General features: G+C 65.4%; 1 protein-coding gene across 2 annotated transcripts; it reads right to left on the reverse strand.

Moving 5' to 3' along the window:
• Positions 1 to 35: 35 nt before the first annotated feature.
• Positions 36 to 17756, reverse strand: ADGRA2 (adhesion G protein-coupled receptor A2). Of its 2 annotated transcripts, XM_084221736.1 has the most exons (19): positions 17515 to 17756; positions 10653 to 10724; positions 7954 to 8025; positions 7776 to 7847; positions 7562 to 7633; positions 7290 to 7453; positions 7009 to 7222; positions 6601 to 6765; positions 5868 to 6069; positions 5644 to 5793; positions 5352 to 5513; positions 5019 to 5234; positions 4749 to 4950; positions 4334 to 4542; positions 4073 to 4200; positions 3571 to 3694; positions 3330 to 3475; positions 3110 to 3199; positions 36 to 2856 (listed from the first exon to the last, which is right to left on the reverse strand). In XM_084221736.1, the coding sequence occupies exons 1-19, from the start codon at positions 17733 to 17735 to the stop codon at positions 1665 to 1667; spliced, it is 3873 nt and encodes a 1290-aa protein (XP_084077862.1). In that variant the 5' UTR covers positions 17736 to 17756; the 3' UTR covers positions 36 to 1664. The 2 variants fall into 2 exon arrangements, with proteins under 2 accessions (XP_084077862.1, XP_084077863.1); XM_084221737.1 differs by lacking the exons at positions 10653 to 10724; positions 17515 to 17756 and adding an exon at positions 9074 to 9209.

The following is a 17756-nucleotide window of genomic DNA, read 5'->3' on the forward strand; positions in this document are numbered from 1 at the left end:
AGAGAACTCACAGTAGATCTTGGCAGATTGGCATATCTTTAATATATTAAACAAAACATATCTGCTAGAAACATTCTATTCATATAAAAATGCAAAAAGACCCCTTTAAAGACATTTCTTTGGCATATTTCCCTCCCCTCCCCCCGGATATTGCAGGAAGCTCTGTTGATATGTCATTCGCTTGTAAACAGACAAAGTGTAATTAAGAATACAAAGCTTTTTCTCTAATACTGTCACAATGCAGCAAGCAATAGAACCACGGGGCATCAGCCAGGCTGGGGAGGCTGCAGGAGCTGCAGTAAGGGTTTAAACTGTGTTAAATACCAGGGACAATGAAATATTTAAACATTTAACTGGGCAGAGAAGCCGAGGCAGGCAGGGAGTGGCAGGTTAAGCCCAGGGGTGCCCCAGCCCCGTGGGGTGAGTGGTTCCTAGGTGACACCAATCCCCACTAAGTGCTTTTTCCTCCCCTGGCTCGTGGCCCTGCCAGCCCCACGACCCCTCGGAGGTAGCTACGTCATTAAACTTATTTGCAGGTGAGGGAAACTGAGGCAGGGGAGGCTGGAAAGGGCAGGGGAGGCACCAGGCTCCCACCTTCCTCCTCCGGTTTGCTGCAGCCTCTCTGCAGCCTGGCTGTTTTACCTGTGTGCTGGGAAAAAGGGGAAGTTTGTTTTCCAATGGGAACAATAAGTGCTTATCCAGGTTCCAGCCCTTTGACCATCCGAGGAAGGTCCCAAATTCCTTGGCATCGTTCTCTTGCATTCCCAGGAATGGTCCCTGCTCCCCAGAACGGTCTCTGCCTTCTTAAGAACAAACCTAGGTATTTTCTGAGCTTGAAGCCTGGATTAAGGACACAGAGCTGCTCTGGGCCTCTCCCACATCTCGGTTCTTTGGTGCTTTGGCACAGAGGGTCAGTCCTGGCAGCAGCACAGGTCTGCCAGCTCACCCCACTGCATGGCTTGAGCCTCTGAGGGTCTGGGAGCATTTTCTGGCTGTGAATTTAGTGCCTGGAGCCTTTTCTGGCCCTTATTTTAGTGTCTGGCATTAAAGCAGTGCAGACAATCACCTCACCTTGGAGCTGAGGCTCCTCTTACCTTGTGCTTGGCTTTGCAATATGGCTTTGGCACGGCACAGCCCCCAGGGCCGGCACAGCTAGGATGGTTCCAGAGGCAGCAGCTGCTCTCCAGAAGCAGTGTGCTCATCCTGGGGCTGTGCTGCCTGCATGTGAAGGGCACTTGGAGTGGTCCCTCGGCGGGAATATTGCAGTCGTGGCACGGCGGGCCCTGCCCCGGGGCCGGGACCGGGGCCCTGGCGTCACCTACGGCTCTGTCTATACATATATACATTCAATAATATAGCTTTGAAAAATAGACATTTCCTCTGTAGAATATAAAATAGCATTTAGGATCAATCTCAAGTGACATGCAGGAGTGATTAAAGCACGGCTGCAATTCCGGCACGGCTGCAATTCCGGCACCGCTGCGGGAAAGCTCGGAGCCTCCTCGGGGAGATGGGTGGGCCCGGGATCGTGCTGTGCCCGGGGGGACCGGAGCCCCCGGCTGTGCCGCCCATCCCTGCTAGTGCACGAGGTGATTGCCCCGAGCGGCTCCGGCCCCGAGCGGCTCCCGCAGGAAAACGCTGCGGCCGTCGGTCCTTCCCCACCTTCACACGGTGGTTTCGCTCTTCCAGAGGCCGGTCTTCATGCCGGCCACGCTGTCGGCGCTGGCCAGGTTGATGTCGTACTTGCTGCCCTTGAGGCCGCCGTTGTGGCTGCCCACGTTGAGGGGGTAGGAGCGGCGCTTCGCCTCCCTCTCGGCGCCGCCCGGCCGCAGGTTGTCCCGGCTGCCGCTCCTCCGGCGAGCCTCGGCGAAGTCGGGCATCCTCCTCCCGCCGTCGCTGCCCTCCGAGGGGCTGGGGAGCGCGTCCCCGTCCTGCGGCACCCGCGACCTGCCGCCGCTGGCCGGGCTGGTCCTGCCGCTGGGGTAGCTCTCGGAGTGGCTGTTGTGGAGGCTGCCGCTCTCGCTGGACGGGTGCTCCGAGGGGCCCCGCAGCATTTTCAAGCGGTGATGCTTCCCGTCCCGGCACGGCTTAGTTCTGCCCCGGTGGCTCCTGCGGCCGTGCAGGTTGCTGGTGTGCCTGACGGGCTTCCCGTCGGCAGCGTCCGGCTCCGGGCAGGGCGGCGGCCGGGATTCCGCCTGGCTCTGGGCTACCTGCAGGTTGGTGAGCTTGCAGCGGCCCCCGGCAGAGCCGGCGCTGCTGGGCGAGGAGGAGGAGGAGGCGCCGGAGCGAGCGGCCTCTGGCTCGCAGCCGATGAAGACTTGCGAGCCGTCCTCCGGCCCCAGCCCGGGATGCACGTAGGCCTGCATGGGCAGCGCGTTCCGGTACGACGGGCAGCAGGAGAACCAGGAGCTGAGCACGTCCCGGCGCCGCAGGCAGTGGTGGACGAAGATGAAGAGCCCCAGCGCCACGGCGGTGACGCCGTAGAGGCAGCTGAAGACGATGCTCAGGTACCAGCGCTGGGACACGGCCATGGCGCCGAACGTCCACAGGGCCACGTACAGGGCGTGGGTGGCCACCAGAGCCCAGAACTGCACCCGCAGAGAGTAGACACCGTCCCCCTCGGGGCAGGGTGGCCCCGAGTTCAGCGTCACCGAGATGGAGCCAGAGTCTGTCAGGAGGTCACTGGTGGCCCCCAGCCGCGGCGGGGGCTCCAGCGGCTCAGGGATGTCTTTCTGGTGTGAGGGTCGGCACTGGAGGCTGAGCCCGGCACAGAGGAAATAAATCCAGGTGACGAGCAGGATGAAAGCCACGGGGACGTAGAAAGCGCCCAGGCTGGGCCGCCACACCAGCCAGCAGCTGTGCGGGACGAGAGGAGCTCTGAGGGGCCGTGGCCTGGAGCTGCTCGGCACCCCTGCCCTCATGGCAGGGCTCTGTGGAGCTGTGCCGGCTGCCTGGACGATTTTTTTTCCCAGTATATAGATAACTCTCAGGAAAACTGTCATTGACCTTTTCCCAAACCTCTCCAGATTCCCAGTGCCACCAGTTCCCTGCCCCGGCAGAGGGAGGCCACCCACGTGGGAGGGAGGAAGGGTCGAGCAGGGACACTTACTAGGGGTTGTTGTCGTGGTAGTTTTGGATGTTGACAGCAGCTGTGATCCCACAGATGATGAGGGGGATCCCGCCGGCGATCAGGTAGAACCTGCGGGGAGGGGAAGCGTCACCGCTCACCTGGAGCCCGCGGGACAGCGCGGGATGGGCTCGTCCAGAGGAGCAAATCCCGTCCCAGCCCCTGGAGGTGCCCCCGCGGGGCCGGGGCAGGGGGTCCGTACCGCAGCATGGGTCTGGGGGCTGCCTGGGACGTGTCCCTGTCCGGCTGCTGTGGCGCTTTCCAGGTCAGCTCCTTGTAGAGCACTCGGGCTTTCACCGCCATCCAGAGCAGCGTGGAGAGGGACGAGTAGTGCAAGATGATGCCGACCTGCGGGAGGAGGCGGCGGTTGGGGCGGGGATGCCGCAGCCCCCCGGTGCCCGTCCCGCAGGACCCCGCGGGGCTGGGCACTGCCCGGTACCTACGGCCTGGCACACGGCCCGGTAGCCGGTGAGGGTGATGCCTCCCGCGAAGACGGCGGCCGTCATGGCGATGTGGAAGCACAGGTTAAGCAGCATGTGCCAGCCCTTCCGCGGGATGAGGATGGTGCTGCAAGAGCAAGAGCACAGGGGGCACCTGTGAGTTCCTGCACGGCCCCGAGAGAGAGAGCCACAAATCCTGCACCTGGGGGAGGCACCAACAGCCCGTCCCTGGCCACGGAGCGTGGCTGGAGGGGATGCAAATGTACGTGCCTGCACACAGGGAAAGGACCAGGAGCCAGGGCCACTCGCTGGGCAGCACATTCATTCCCTGAGAATGTGCTTCCTCACTCTCCTGAGAACCCCTATCCTAAAGGGCCATGTCACTGCATGGTCATGCCTGTACAGCTTCTCCTGGCTGTTGGCACCTGGGGAGCTGCTCCCGCTGCCCACAGAGACACCCAGCACATCCCAGCCCCCAGAGCAGCAGCGCTGGACACTCCCTCACCCGTGGTGGACGATGTAGGTGATGATGGTGGTGAAGATGCAGAGCAGCAGCACGGCCGTGCAGGTGTACATGGCTGGGTGCAGAACCTCCACAGCTCCTTGTGCCTCGCTGGGGAACCCACTGAGCTCCTGCACAGCACAGCACAGCCCGTCAGACCCCACAGCAGCAGCCCTGTGCCCCTGACCCCCTCACCACCCTCCTGCCGCCCCCATGCTCCCTGCCCCGGCACCACTGCCTCCCTGCTGCTCGTCCCACACCTACCATGAGCACGGCCACGTTGCTGAGGTGCCGGCAGTGCAGGGAGGTGACGTTGGGCTCACGGGCAGCCAGCTGGCACCCCTCGGCGCTCCAGCCCCCCATGCCCCCCAGCACCTCGAAGTTCCAGTAGGCAGCCACGGGGTCCGTGCCCTCCCCGGGGTGTCGCAGGGACACAGCCACCGGCTCTGACAGGTTCCCCACTCCACAGCCATCTGCAGCCACAGAAAACCAGGTCAGCAGGACGAGTGACACCCCTCCACCTGCACCCCCAGAGGGGCTGGGTACAGGGGACGTCCCACAGGCACATTGCCACCTCCCCATGAGTACCCCAGGGATGGCTCTGTGCTGCAGGAGCACCAGCACAATGCCCCAGGGAGCCCCACGGGGCACCCCAAGCACCCCCCCATGCTGCCCTTACAGGTCCCGGCGTAAATGACCGGGGTGGCCACGCTGCGGCGTTTGCCATCGTCGGCCAGGCGGGAGGAGTTCCCGGTGCTGCAGAAGAGTTTCCCGTTACGGAAGACCAGCAGCTGGAGCTTGCAGTCGGCCCCCGGCGTGGCTGGGGCGGGGCCGGCAAACAGGCTGGGCGGCAGCTGGATGGAGGCCAGGGCGATGCTGTTCTGCGGGGGCAGGTCGGGGGTGAGCGGGGGCCGAGCCCAGCCCCCCCCGAGCCCCGGCGTTCCCGTACCTTGATGTGGAAGCTGCTCAGGGAGATGTTGGGGCGCCCCGTGGTGCAGCGCAGCCTGAGCTGCTGGTCGGGCGTGGGCTCGGCGCCCCGCTCGGCCGGGGGGGGCCGTCCTGGGGGGGTCGGGCTCCCATCCCACCGCTGGAACGCCACGCAGCTCAGCCCCACGTAGCTCTCGGGCTTCACCATGTACGCCTCGAAGGCGATGTTGCGAGAGTTCTGCCAGCACCACGGAGTGATCATCAGCCTTGGCATGGACACAGAGCCCCTGGCATGGCCAGAGACCCCAGCCAGCCCTCCTCCTCGAATCCAGCCCCAGCCCGTGCTCCCCCTCACCACCGCCATGTGCTGGGAGTTGCTGCCCAGCGTGTGGGCCGCGATCCTCTCCAGGGAGCGCACGATGCTGGTGCAGGCCTTCTCCTCCTTCTGGGACATCCACAGGATGTGGTCGTCCACCAGCATGATGTTGCTGGCCATCTCCACGATCACGTCTGTCAGCTGGGGACAGCAAGCAGCTCTGCAAAGAGCTACCGCCGTCCCCCGAGGAAACACCCCAATTCATGCTTTTCTGCCCCAAAAACACCAGGCTGCACTGGGGCAGGCAGGGGACACCCGCAGTGCTCGTTACCTGCTTGATCTGGTCCACGTAGCCAATAAACTTCTCTATCATCTGGGCCACGTAGAGGACATCAACCATGTCTGAGAAGTTGGCTGCCTCGGCCGTGTAGACGCGGAGCTGGTGAGCCAGGGTCAGGGCGTTGGAGGCATTGATGGGCATCTGCAGGGTGGCACGGCCACGGTCACCAGCTGAGCCCCCTCCAACCCAGCCGAGCCCCCGGGCCCCGCACTCACCAGCACGAAGGTGTAGAGCACGCGGGTGATGTCGTTGGTGTAGAGGCAGTGGGAGTAGTCGCCGTCCTCCCAGCGCCCGGTGCGGTCACAGCGCCGCCACGCCTGCTTCTCGCCCGCCGAGCCCGCGCCCGCCGGCCCCGCGGCGAACGGGTGCTGCAGGCAGGGCTGGTAGGCCGTGATCCCCGCCAGGGTGCGGGGCCACCTGCAGCGGCCACCACACAGTGACCCCGGGGCAGCCCAGCCCCGAGCCTGCTCCCCCCGTGCGGCCCCTGTGCAGCTCCACCCCAGGCACCGCAGCCCCCTCTGCCAGCAGCTGCTGCCCCTGGGTGCTGGGGAGGCCGGCGTGGTGCTCCCCCCAAAGCCCCCACCCTCTCCAGCCCCGTGTCCCGCTCGGCTCCGGCGGCGCGGGGGGAAGCAGCGGGCAGTGGGGGGCACCGCTAATTTAAGCCACATTGACTGTGCCAGTAATTTATATTCCGTAAGGGCCCCGCCGGGGTTACGGCGGGCGCCCGGAGCCTTTCGTCTCGTGCCAGAGAAATTCCAACACCTCTGCTGCTGGAGCCAGGCTGCGCCGCCGGCACGGGAAGCCCTTCAAAAGCCGTGCCGTTAATCGCTACCAGACGCGCGGTCACCTGCGGCCAGCGGAGGCCCCCGCACGCCCCGCTCGCTCTCCGTGTGGCACCGGCCACGTGCGTCCCCCCTGCCGCGGCACCTGCGCCGCCGAGGTCCCCACCTGAAGTCCCCGCGGTTGTTGGTGACCCGCTCGGCAGGGCAGTAGGATGCAGAGGTCTCCAGCACCACGATCTCCACCTTCTTGCTGACGTTCCCCTGGGAGGTGGAGACGGCGCATTCCCACTCGCCGTTGGCGGAGACGTGGATGTTGGAGAGGATGAGCTCGCTGCGGGCACAGGAGAGGGGCTGGCACGGCGGGGCTCCCTCACAGCGATCCCCCAAGCGTGGGGACAGGGGGACACAGGCCCTGTGCCCACACTCGGCAGCCCACCCACGGCACTCGGTACCCACACACCTGTGACTCCTGTGGCCACGAGTGGTCGTCTCCATTCCCGTCCCATCCCTATCTGTCCCCATCTCAATCCCAATTCCATCTCCATCCCAATCCCATCCCGGCCCCATCCCTGACCTGGTGATGAAGGTGCAGTCATGGATGAGACTCTCCTCCACGATGACACCCGTCTGCTCATCCTCCCGCACGGGCTCTCGGTTGTGGAACCAGCGGATCTGCGTGCTGTTGTCCAGGTACGTGGCCGTGCACTGGAAGGGCAGCCGGTCGCCCTGGAAAACCACCTGGCGCAGCGACGGGATCAGGTGGTGGGTGTGCAGCTCCGGGGCTCCCGCTGCGGGGGACACAGGTGAGCCCGCGCCGCCGCCGCCGCCGCCGCCCCCGCCCCGGCCCCGGCTCACCGCAGCGGAGCTGCCCGTCCCGCGCCCCTCGCAGGGCCACGCCGCGCAGCTGCCGGGGGAAGGCGCACGCCGTGCGCTCCGAGATCTGCGCCGGCCGCTCGCGGGCCCAGCGCAGCACCCAGCGCAGGTTGCAGTCGCACGTCAGGTACTCGGTGGCAAAGTCCCTGCAAGGGATGGTGTCACTGCAGGGCTGCGGCACCCGCCGGCCCTGAGACCCTCGGCAGGGACCGCCCCCCGCCCCCGGGCGCTGAAATCCCAGGGCACCAACTCACACGACTTTCAGGGAGGGGAGCTCGTCAAAAACACCGGGCGGGAGGCTGGAGAAGATGTTTCCGGACATGTTCCTGTGGCACAGGACAGAAAGATGGCGTGGAGGTGGCCAGGGAGCTGCTGGGAGAGGGGACACCTCCCAGGCCCCTCGCTGTCCCCACACACCCCCTCGCTCTCAGGAGACAGGGCTGGGGATGTCCCCAGGGAGCCACTTACAGTCGGAGGAGGTTGGGGAGGCCCTGGAATACGCTGGCACTCAGGCAGCCGATGCGGTTGTTGGAGAGGTCCCTGCGAGGTGTGTGGAGGGGCCATCAGGGCTGGGGATGCCCCACTGTCCCCGCTGTTGTCCCCAGGGCCAGCCCCAGGGGGTCCGAGGGGCTGCACTGGCACTTACAGCCGCTTCAGCTCGGGGAGGCCGAGGAAGGCGCCTGGCTGGACCGTGCTGATCAGGTTGTTCTTCAGGTCCCTGCGGGGAGACAGGCACAGCTCTGGGGTGTGCTGCAGGGAGCCCCATCTCCGAGGGCTGAGCACACCCGTGCCTCCCCTGCCCCCATCCCCTCCATGCCCCCCCAAGTGCTGCCCACCCCCTGCCAGGGCCTCACGAGCAGTTTTCCACCCCATTTCTCTCTTGTTATCTCTCCGAGGCACGCAGGGAAGGGGCATCCGCCGCTCCCGGGGGGATGCCAGCCCCTGGGTGCCCTGTGGAGCATCGGGCATCCCGGCACGCTGGCGCTGGCGGCTGGCACCGGCCCCGCGTTGCTTCCGGAGCAGCCGCGTCCCGGCGGCTTATCTCCCGTGTGCGGGATAAGAGCGCGGCCCCGGGCAGCTCGTTTGAGCAATTAGCTCAATTGCAGGCGCACATCTAATCAGGGGCTCGCCTGGCACACGCTCTGCCGGCAGAGTGGGGAGCACTGCTGGCATCGGCCGCTCTGGGCAGCCCCTGGGACCTGCGGCAACGCCCGCTGAGCACCGGCGCTGTCCAGGAGAAGAAATGGGATCCATATGGACCCGTGTTTATTTATTATCCCGCTGCTCTGCCTGCAGCCCTGGGGACACCCCGTGAGCCACAGCCCCGCCCGAGGGCCGCAAACCATCGGCCGAGATGGAGAGCGGTGCCGGGGTGCGAGGGGGGAGTCCCGCCCGAGACACGAGAGGGGCCCCTCGGCCAGAGGAGACGCAGCCGGGTCATCCCGGCCCTCTCGGCTGATGCAAGAGCTCTGCCCGCCACGCCTGCCGCTCCCGGCGCTGCTGACGGACAGACGGCCGGCCTGGCAGCTGCCAGGGCAGACAGGTGCGCGGGCAGGTGTGCACAGGTGAGCGCTGGTGCTGAAGGAACAGCTCCTCTCACCTGCACCGCCACCGGCACCAAGAGGAGTCCCCTTGCCGCAAACCCCGATCCTACAAACCCCCTGGCTCCTGCGAGGGCTGCCAGCCCCCCCATCTAGCTGGGCTGCCCAGGGACTCCCACCCCCAGAGCACCCCCAGCACACCAAAACACATCTCCAGGGACAAACCTGCAGCCCCCGGCTCAGGTCTGGGCGGTCTGGGTGCTGCAGGACCACCAGCCGGGGATGGGACCCGCTGGGCCCCAGGGGTTTGCAGCCGGGCTGGCGCTCGGCCAGCGCTGGCCTTCCTCACTCAGGCACTTCCTCCCGCGGGCCGGGGCTGCTGCTGATTTCCGATAAGGCTCCTCTTTTCCCTGCTCTGCGTGTTTGCCTTTGCATTTCCAGCGGTCCCGAGCCCCCTCCTCCCCCAGCAGCGGCTCAGTGCCCCGTGTGCACGGGGACACCCCAGCGCCACACGTGCAGGGGGACCCCAATCACCACGAGGGCACAGAGACCCCCACTGCAGCAAAGCCTGGCCCCGAGGACCTGAGCCATCCTCATTCACAGCCTGGAGTGAGCCCACAACCCCCTGTGCACCCACTGCAGCCCAGCACAGACGGACGGATGGACGGACAGAGCCCGTCCTTGTCCCTGCTGTCACCCACCGAGCCCCCTCGCATCCCCCCAGGGCCGTTCCCAAGCAGGGCTCTGCTAATGAGCCGCCGCCGCATACCGTCCCCGCTCAGACTCATTAATCTCATTAAGCCGCTACAAATCACTGCAGATGCCAAGGCGGGGGGAGGCAGTCCGTGGGGGCACCCCTGACATCCAGGGAAGGGGTTCTCCCCGCTCTGCTGGGACCCCAAATCACCCACGGTGGGTGCCAGGGTGGGCAGGGGCCTTGCCAGCCCCAGGCTGGGGGGCGAGGGGCCCCACAGCCCCCACGGTGTCCCCGCCGTGCCAGCACGGGCTGGCCATGGGGCACACGGCCCCGGAGCGACCCGATGAGAGCAATTATGGCTCCTGTCGAGGGCAATCAGGCGCGGCGGGGCTGGGGGAGCGCTGCCCGCCCACCCCAGGCCCCCTCTGACCCCGTGTGAGCAGGAGGTGACCTGGGGCCGCTGCTCTCCCAGGCCATGGAGACCTTTAGGGGGAACCCCGGGCTCAAGGGGGGCTGCTCCTCCCCAGGTGTCCCCCTGGCTGCTCCTTCCTGCGTCCCACGAGGGTGCAGTGCCCAGAGCAGGAGGTGACCCCACACCCTGACCCCTGCTGGGGAGGGCTCTGCTCTGTGGGATGGTGTCCCCAAGGTGGGTGCTCTTCACTCAGCCCAAAACCAGTCCCGGGGGGGTTTCCACGGGAGCCCCCAGAGCACAGGAATGCACGAGACCCTCGCAGGGCACGGCGGGGAACAAAACCCCCTCAGTGCCGGTCCCCGCGCCTGCATACCTACAGATCAAACCCATATGGGGGCCATAAATCTCCCCTTCTCGCAGCTCCCTCCATAGAGATGCCTTTCATGGAGAGATAAGAAAGTTGACTTTGTTCGGGGGGACAATGTCTCTTTTCATACCGGCCCTCACGGAGGGGCCCCCCCGGCATCTCCCGGGGTCCCCACGATGCCCGGGGGGTGCCAGGGGCAAATTCTGCGCTGCAGTGCTGCTCCTGCTGCAGCAATCAGGGGCAAAACGTGAGGGATGGTGCTCCCACCCACCATGGAAGCCCAGCCTCCGTTCCAGCGCCCCCACCCTCCTACCCGAGCCCCACTCACAGCTTCTCCAGAGCCCGCAGCCCGAAGAAGGAGCCGTTCTCCAGCACCGTGATCTTGTTGTTGCTCAGCAGCCTGTGGGAAGAGCAGAGGGAGAGGGGCAGCGCTGTCACCTCACCTGCAGTGCCCTGGTGACCCAGGGGCCGGGGTCACAGCCGACAGACTGACCCTCACAACCCCGGCTGTGCCACTGTGGTGGTGGCCACAGAAGTGTCCCCTGCATGGCCAGGTGGGGCCAGGGGATGCCATGGCCACGTGGGGATGCAGGAGCTGTGCTGGGATGCTCTGCGTGCTCCTCGTGCCATGGACCACACGGACTGACCGCCATGGGATCCCCGTGCTGCCTCTCGGGGCGTCAGCTTGGTGAGAGGAGTTACTCGGCCAGAAGGTGACCCCCACCCCAGCACCGAGGGGGCACCCACGGACCTGCAGCTGCAAGGGGGCCCCCAGCTCCTGATGGTCATTGTGGCTATCCCAGGAACCTCCCAGCAGTGAGATTTTACCCCAAAATAAACAGCTTTGCTGACCAAAGGGCCCCTTGCGGGGTGACGGGAGCGGACGGAGGGCACCAGCACCGGCGATTCAGCCAGGAGCTCATTAAAGCTCGTTAGCCCAATTAGCAGAGCCAGATCCGGCCCTCGGGGACCAGCGGAACTCCGTGCGGGCATCGGCGACGCCAGCGCCGGCAAAGCGACCCAGAGACGGAGCGGGGGCAGGCGGCAGCCGGGCCGGGAGGGCATCCTGGAGGCCTGGCCGGGGGAGCCGCCGCAGAAAGGGCTCATTGAGGGCCGGGCCGGGGCTGTTTACACACGGGCGGGCCCGGCTGAATGGCCGCTGTGTGCTGCCGCCCGGCCCCTCGGGACGCGCTGCCCGCGGAGCCGCCGCCGCGCTCGGCTCGGGGCAGCACCGGGACCGACCGGGACCCGCAGCCCCCCGCAGGCTGGGTGCGAGGGGAGGGGAGGGGAGGGGAGGGGAAGGGAGGGGAGGGGAGGGGAGGGGAGGGGAGGGGAGGGGAGGGGAGGGGAGGGCCGGGGCCTGGCAGCGCTGCCCCCGCTAATCATCCTGTGCTAATGAGGAGCCGCCACCGGGCACCGGCGCGTCCGCGGGGCCCTGGACCCGGCCGGCGGGGAGCGGAAACGTCCGGCGGCCCCGGCGGCTGCAAATTGCTTCCACACGCCGGCGGCCGGAGCTGCCACGGCCAGGGCCGTGCCTGGCCCTCTCCTCCTCGCCGGGAGCACTCTTTGCCGGGGCTCGGCTCGTCCCAGCTCAGCCCAGGACCCTTCCCAGAGCGGGGGACAGCTTCCAGGGATGTTTCCATGGCTGCTGGCACAGCCCCGGCAGCCCGTGGCGCGCCCCAATTCCCCGCCACGGCATCGGCTGGGGCTGTTGCTCAAGGCCGAGCTGTCCCTGAGGGCTCCAAGAGGTTTTCATTCCAGAGGCAGGAGGTTTCACAAGCGAGGGCACGGGCTCATCGCAGCCGCGGCCGTGGTGGCAGAACCGGAGCCCCGGACCCGAGCCCGGGGAGGCTCGCTCAGACTCCCGGGACCATCTGAGCCTCTGCCACAACACCACAACTCCGCCTTTAAAGATTTCCAGCAGGATCGGCTGCCCCTGGCATCTGCAGCCCTACCTGGGGCCACCCTGGCCGGGGGCAAAGCCACCCCCGGAGCCCCTCCAGGAAAAGGCCGGGACCCCCGCACGGCTTAGGGCACCCTGAGCTGCAGGTGCTGCCCAGGAGCAGAGATCCTTGACTAAAAGGAGGGCTTGGCCCAAAAAGGCTGTGCTGACAGCGACACTTCGCCCAAAACTTTTCCCCCCAGTAAAACTTTTCCTGGGCAGAGATCCTGGCTCTTTTCTTCCCTGTCCCACAGCAGCCATCTGGGTCACACTCCCCAGTTACAACCCACATCCTCCGACACGGGTTTGTTTTGTTTTCTCTAGTTTCATGGAGATTATGTTCCAAATTGTTTTCTGTTTGGGTTTTTCAGGGATTTTTTGGTTTTTCCCCAGGAAGTTCTCATCAGGCTCCACAGCACTTTCCATTCCCACATGTCCACAGGCAGCAGAGCTGTGTGTGGGTCCTTGGCACTGTCCCCTTACAGGACATTAACTGAGAACCCCCAAAACACAATGGGGTCACTGTGCCCACGAGGCCACCCCGACCCAGCCCACGGGGGTCAGCAGCCCCTGAGCCACGCTGGGGGCACAGCTGTGGGGACAGACCCAGAGCCCCCCAGTGCGTTTCAAACCCTCCTGGGAGGAGGGACCCGCTGGGGGGAAGTGGCTGCAGGGCTCAAAGCCAGCCGGGCTCACCGAGGCCGAGCTGCTGTGAGATCCAGGCAGGGCTTGCAGTGGTTTCCCACACGCCCACCGAGGTCTGGGGGTGCAGAGGGGACCCGGTGCCCTCCCATCCCACCCACCTAGAGGCTCGGCAGGCCATGGAAACAGAGCCGCGGTCTTTGGAGCTGCTGTCATCTCCCAGCTCGGGCTGGGACCCCTCAGCTCGGCAGGAGCAACCCCCAGCCAGTCCTGGAGGGAGGGCTGGGGATCCCTCTCACCCCCAGGCGCAGTGCCCGAGCGTTTCCGTGCACTCCAGAACCCTCCCTTCTCCTTCGGGAACGGCTCCTTCACCGTGCCCGGTGCCCGGGGAGCCTCCGGCCCCGCCGGCGGGGGCGGGCGGGGGCTCCTGCCGGGGACAGCCCCGCCACGGGGACAATAATCGGCTAATTGAGCGGCGGCTGGAAAAGTCCCTCTGGACAATGCGGGGATTAAGGACTGGAGCACGGAGTCAAACGGAAACGATGGGGGATGCGTGGTGGGGATGGCGGGGGGAGCCCCGAGGAGCATCCTCCCATCCCGGGGATGCAGGCCTGGAAGGGGCTCAGCATCCGTGCTCCAACCCGGCCCCCGCGCCAGGGCTGGGGGGACTTGGAGCCCTCGAGGCTGCCGGCAGAGAGATACAGATCCCTTCTTCTTCTTCTCCTCCTCCTCTTTTTTCATCTCAAAAAGAGGAGCCAAAAGTGAAAAAAACAAGATTGTTTTTTCAAGCGTGCTGGAATCCACTTGGATAAATAACAGCTCCAGAAACTGGGCTGCTGAAACAATAAACTTCCTCTGGACCCAACCAAAAAAGGACGCGGGGAGACGGTGGCTCCCCAGGCCGGGCAGGGAAGGCAGCGGCGTTCCTGGGGGGCCGCGCTGGGGGCGGGGACCCGGCCCGGCTCCGCTCTCCGAGCGCACTAATTCAAAGCATATGCCGGGAGCAGATACGGCGCGGGCTGCGCCCCGAGCACGGCTCGCTGCTCTGCACGGGGATTTCGGGAAGGGAAAAGAGGGGCCCCGGGGCCGCGGAGAGCTGCTGAAGGTGCTGGCAATGAGAAAGGCTCTGGGGGAGGCAGAATCACCGGGGGGGGGGGGGGCATGCAGCAACCCCCATGGAATCCCAGGGGGGCTCTGCAGCATCCCAGAGGAGCCCTCAACATCCCGGGGGGAACCCACATTCCAGCAAGGACCCCCCAGCCCCCAGAGGGAACCCCACATCTTCCAACCCGGTGGGGCTGGAGAAGCCCAGCCCTGGGGGATCCCCCCTCCCTGCTTTGTTTGGGTGCTCGGGGGCTCTTCCCCTCCCTGTGCCGTGCCCGGGCGTTTCCTCCAGCCTCACGTCACGCCGGGCTATTTTGGATGGTGAAAATTATTGTTCCAAGCCTCGGCTTTTGTTAGCACAGGAAAAAGAAGCCCCGGAGAGAGGGCGAAGCCTCCCGAGCCAGCCTGGGCCGGGATGCTCTGGGCAGCACCGCGACCTGCAGCCCCTGCAAAACCCAAACCTGATGGAGCTGCAGCCCAATAAACAACAAATAAAAAGCTGAAGAAGGCTTGAGAAAGAAACCATCTGCAGGGCCCAGGATAGAGCAGCCTTGGAGCAGGGAGTTCAAGTAGAACTGGAAATTGGTCATAAGTCAAAGCCCTCTATTCCCTGCAGACAATCTGTAATTTCAGTGCAATCAAGCTGTGCACATAAATGAGGCCTGTGCTGGGATTCCACATCTGGAAGAGGTTTGGGCTCCCGCCCGTGTGACAGCGGGGCTGGCCCAGCCTCTCCAGCCCTCGTTAGGGATGTGGCGCTTTTTCCATGGGGCGATTAGCACGGGGTCAGCTGGGGGGGATTAAAGCCTCGTTAATCCCTGTCTGCAGCACCCCAGCACCTCACAGCCACGCTGGAGGCACGGCCCAGAGGTGCCAAATCCCCCATGCTAGCTGGGGCCAGCCCTGCCAACACAGCCAGGTGCCCCCTCTGGGGCCACGAGTCAGAGCGGGGTGACAGCCCAAAGCGCCGAGGCTGGCACCCCTCCTTCCTCCCTGCAGGGAGCTGGGACTGGAATAACCTGGGTATAAAGCGGGGTGGGTGTTGGAGAGCACACACCAAGAAAGCTCTGCTGGGGCTGTAGGGGATGTGTGAGCATCACCCCCTCCCCAGACCCACAGCCTTCCCTGGAGATCCCTGAGAGGGGACGAGGGGAGAGGAGCCACAGCTCTGCTCAGCAGGCACTCCCCACCGGACACTGGGGCCATGCTGAGCCCAGCAGCGGCTGCAGGGCAGGTCCCTGGGGCCACAGGCATCCCCCACCCCCTCTCCTTGGTGCCCCATCCCTGCCCTGCCCATCCAGGACAATGCCAGGGCGTGTTTTGCAGGCCTGGGGGGCAAACACGCAGCAGCTGCAGCGCAGGCTGATAATTGAAGATAAATAAAGAGAGAGTGTGGGAAAAGCCAAATGGGAGGCAGGACCAGGGACCCACAGGGTGACAGACCTCCTGCAGCCACCCAAGCCTCTCTGGCCGCCCGTCTGTCCCCAGCCCGGACAGCTGGACCTGGGCAGGGCCAGCGTCCCTCCCGCCCGGCGGCTGCGGGGAAGAGCCTCCCCCGAGCTGAGCACTCCTGGTTCCAGGCTGGGCCGGATGAGCGCTGGAACACGGCTCAGCTTTGAAGTGTCACTGCCCCAAACACATTTCCTGCAGCAGGGGCAGCAGCAGCGCTGAGAACCCTGGGGACAGAGGGGATCTGAGCACCCTGGGGACAGAGGGGACCTGGCACCCTGGGGACAGAGGGGACCTGGCACCCTGGTAGGAGCCCTGCTCACACCCAGCTCATCCTCAGAATTCAAGATTTGGCTGTCCCCAGCAGGATGTCCCCAAGGCACGTGCAGCCCTTGCCACATGTCTGGGCCCCTCCACTCCCTGCCCGCACCCCAGTGGCTCCAGGAGACGCTCCCAAAGTCGGAGCCTCTGGTTTTGATTGTTCCATCTGGAAAGGGTTTGGAATAAATCATGTTTACTGCACGAGAGCAGAGCCAGGGTCACCGCATATTTGTAGGTTTCTGCCTACGCCTGTAGGTTTCATGTCACGTTTTAGTGGGATCGTGTAATGCCCTAATGCTTCTGCACAGTCATCCCAGCCCCTCCAAGGGAGCCAGCACAGCTCAGCACAGGCAGCACAACCCCCTGCCCTGCTGGGAACAGCTGGGCAGGCACTGGAGCAGGCCTGGGGTGTGGGATGGGATGCTTTCCCCAAATACAAACTGACAAAGGACTGAACGTCCCCATGAATGTTTGTGAGGGGCTGACACACAAGGAAGGGCCCTGAGAGGAAAGACACGAAGAGCAAAGCTCACAAGTGGGATGGAGAGCCCAGCTGTCACCTGCCTGAGGACCCCCAGTGTCCCCCAGCAAGGGAAGCCCAAAACACCCATCAGTGCTGCTGTTCTGGGACAATTTGTGCTTTTTGTGCAGCTGGTGCATTCAAGCCCTGCTCATGGCACCATCTGGAGCACCGGTGCCTTCACAGCCACACTCCAGTGGGGACAGTGGTGCCACTGGGGTCACTTTCACTGCCACCAGCACCCCAAAGCAGCGAGCAGCACCCGAGAAACCAGAGCAATGGCAACACTGCCCGTGGGTTTGGGCATGTGAGAGCAGACAGGACGGGGCAGCCCCCAGACCCAACTCTGCAGCTTCCCACCCACCCCAGCCGGAGCCAGGAGGGCAAGGTGGGAGCCTGGGCAGGCAGCACAGCCATCCTGACGGGACAACGCTCTGGGGAAAAGCCACGCTCCCCCCAGCTGCAGAGCTGCCAGCCCAGCCTCCAATCCAGATTTTAATTCAAACATCTCCTCTGGAGTTATAAATAAACCCTGCAGCGAGCAGCACACGGCTGCCAGCTCCAGCCGAACCCCAACCCCCGGCACGGGGGCCGCGAGAGAGAGGAGCCTTTAGGGATCGAGCAGCAGCGTCAGAACCTCTGCACAAACCCCAAAGCCATTAACCGCTCCTGATGGCCTCTCAGGAAATATTTCCAGGGACAGCAGTCACTTTCAAACAAAAACATGTTCCCCAGCACGCAGGAACGCGGCGGAGGGCAGCAGGACAAGGAGCCCGTTTCCTGCGTTTCCAGCTCACGTCCACACCAGCCCCGCTCTGCCCCGCGCCCTGGGGACTGCGGGGTCCCCCCGACATCCGCGACACCCCTTTATCGCGATTTAAACCACGCTACGCAGCTCCGAGCGACCCTTCCGCGGCTGCAGAGTCGCTCACTGAGAGGAAAAAGGAACTTCACCGCGCTGCGGACCCCGCGGGGCTTCACGCCCAGCCCCGCGTCCCCGGTTCCCGAATCCCCGCAGCATCTGCCGGGCACGGGGCGATGCGGGGGCTCCCGCACGGAGAGGGCTCAGCGGCACCCACGCGTAGGCTCTCGTCCCGCTCACGGTGCCCCGGGGCAGCGGGCACGGGGGCAATGCCGGCCCGGTGGGAGATGCCCGGGGGAGATGCCGGGGGCAGGGGGGGATGCCCGGACGCTGCCGCTCGCGGTACTCACAGCGTGACGGTGCCCTCGGGCAGCAGGCGCGGCTCGGGCGGCGCGGGGAGCCCCCCGCCGCTGCAGACCACCCTCCGCCGGGGCGCGCCGGGGCCGCCGCCCGCCTTGGCCCGCTCGGCCGCGCACTTGCAGCCCAGGCTGAGCGCGGGGCAGCTCCGCGCATCGGCCCCGGGGCCGCTCAGCGCCGCCGCCAGCAGCACCAACGCCGCCGCCCGCCGCATGGCCCCGGCCCCGGGCCACGG

The sequence above is a fragment of the Fringilla coelebs genome (assembly GCF_963513975.1).
Source record: "Fringilla coelebs genome assembly, chromosome: 26".
Taxonomy (NCBI): domain Eukaryota; kingdom Metazoa; phylum Chordata; class Aves; order Passeriformes; family Fringillidae; genus Fringilla; species Fringilla coelebs.

What these genes read in the sequence shown, in the direction of transcription:
- ADGRA2 (XM_084221736.1), bottom strand. Translation starts at nt 17,735, where the DNA reads ATGCGGCGGGCGGCGGCGTTGGTGCTGCTGGCGGCGGCGCTGAGCGGC. An exon ending in ACGTGGACCAGATCAAGCAG is followed by an intron (nt 5,514 to 5,643) that starts GTAACGAGCACT and finishes TGCTGTCCCCAG; the next exon opens with CTGACAGACGTGATCGTGGA. An exon ending in GCCCCCAGACCCATGCTGCG is followed by an intron (nt 3,200 to 3,329) that starts GTACGGACCCCC and finishes CCCTCCCCGCAG; the next exon opens with GTTCTACCTGATCGCCGGCG.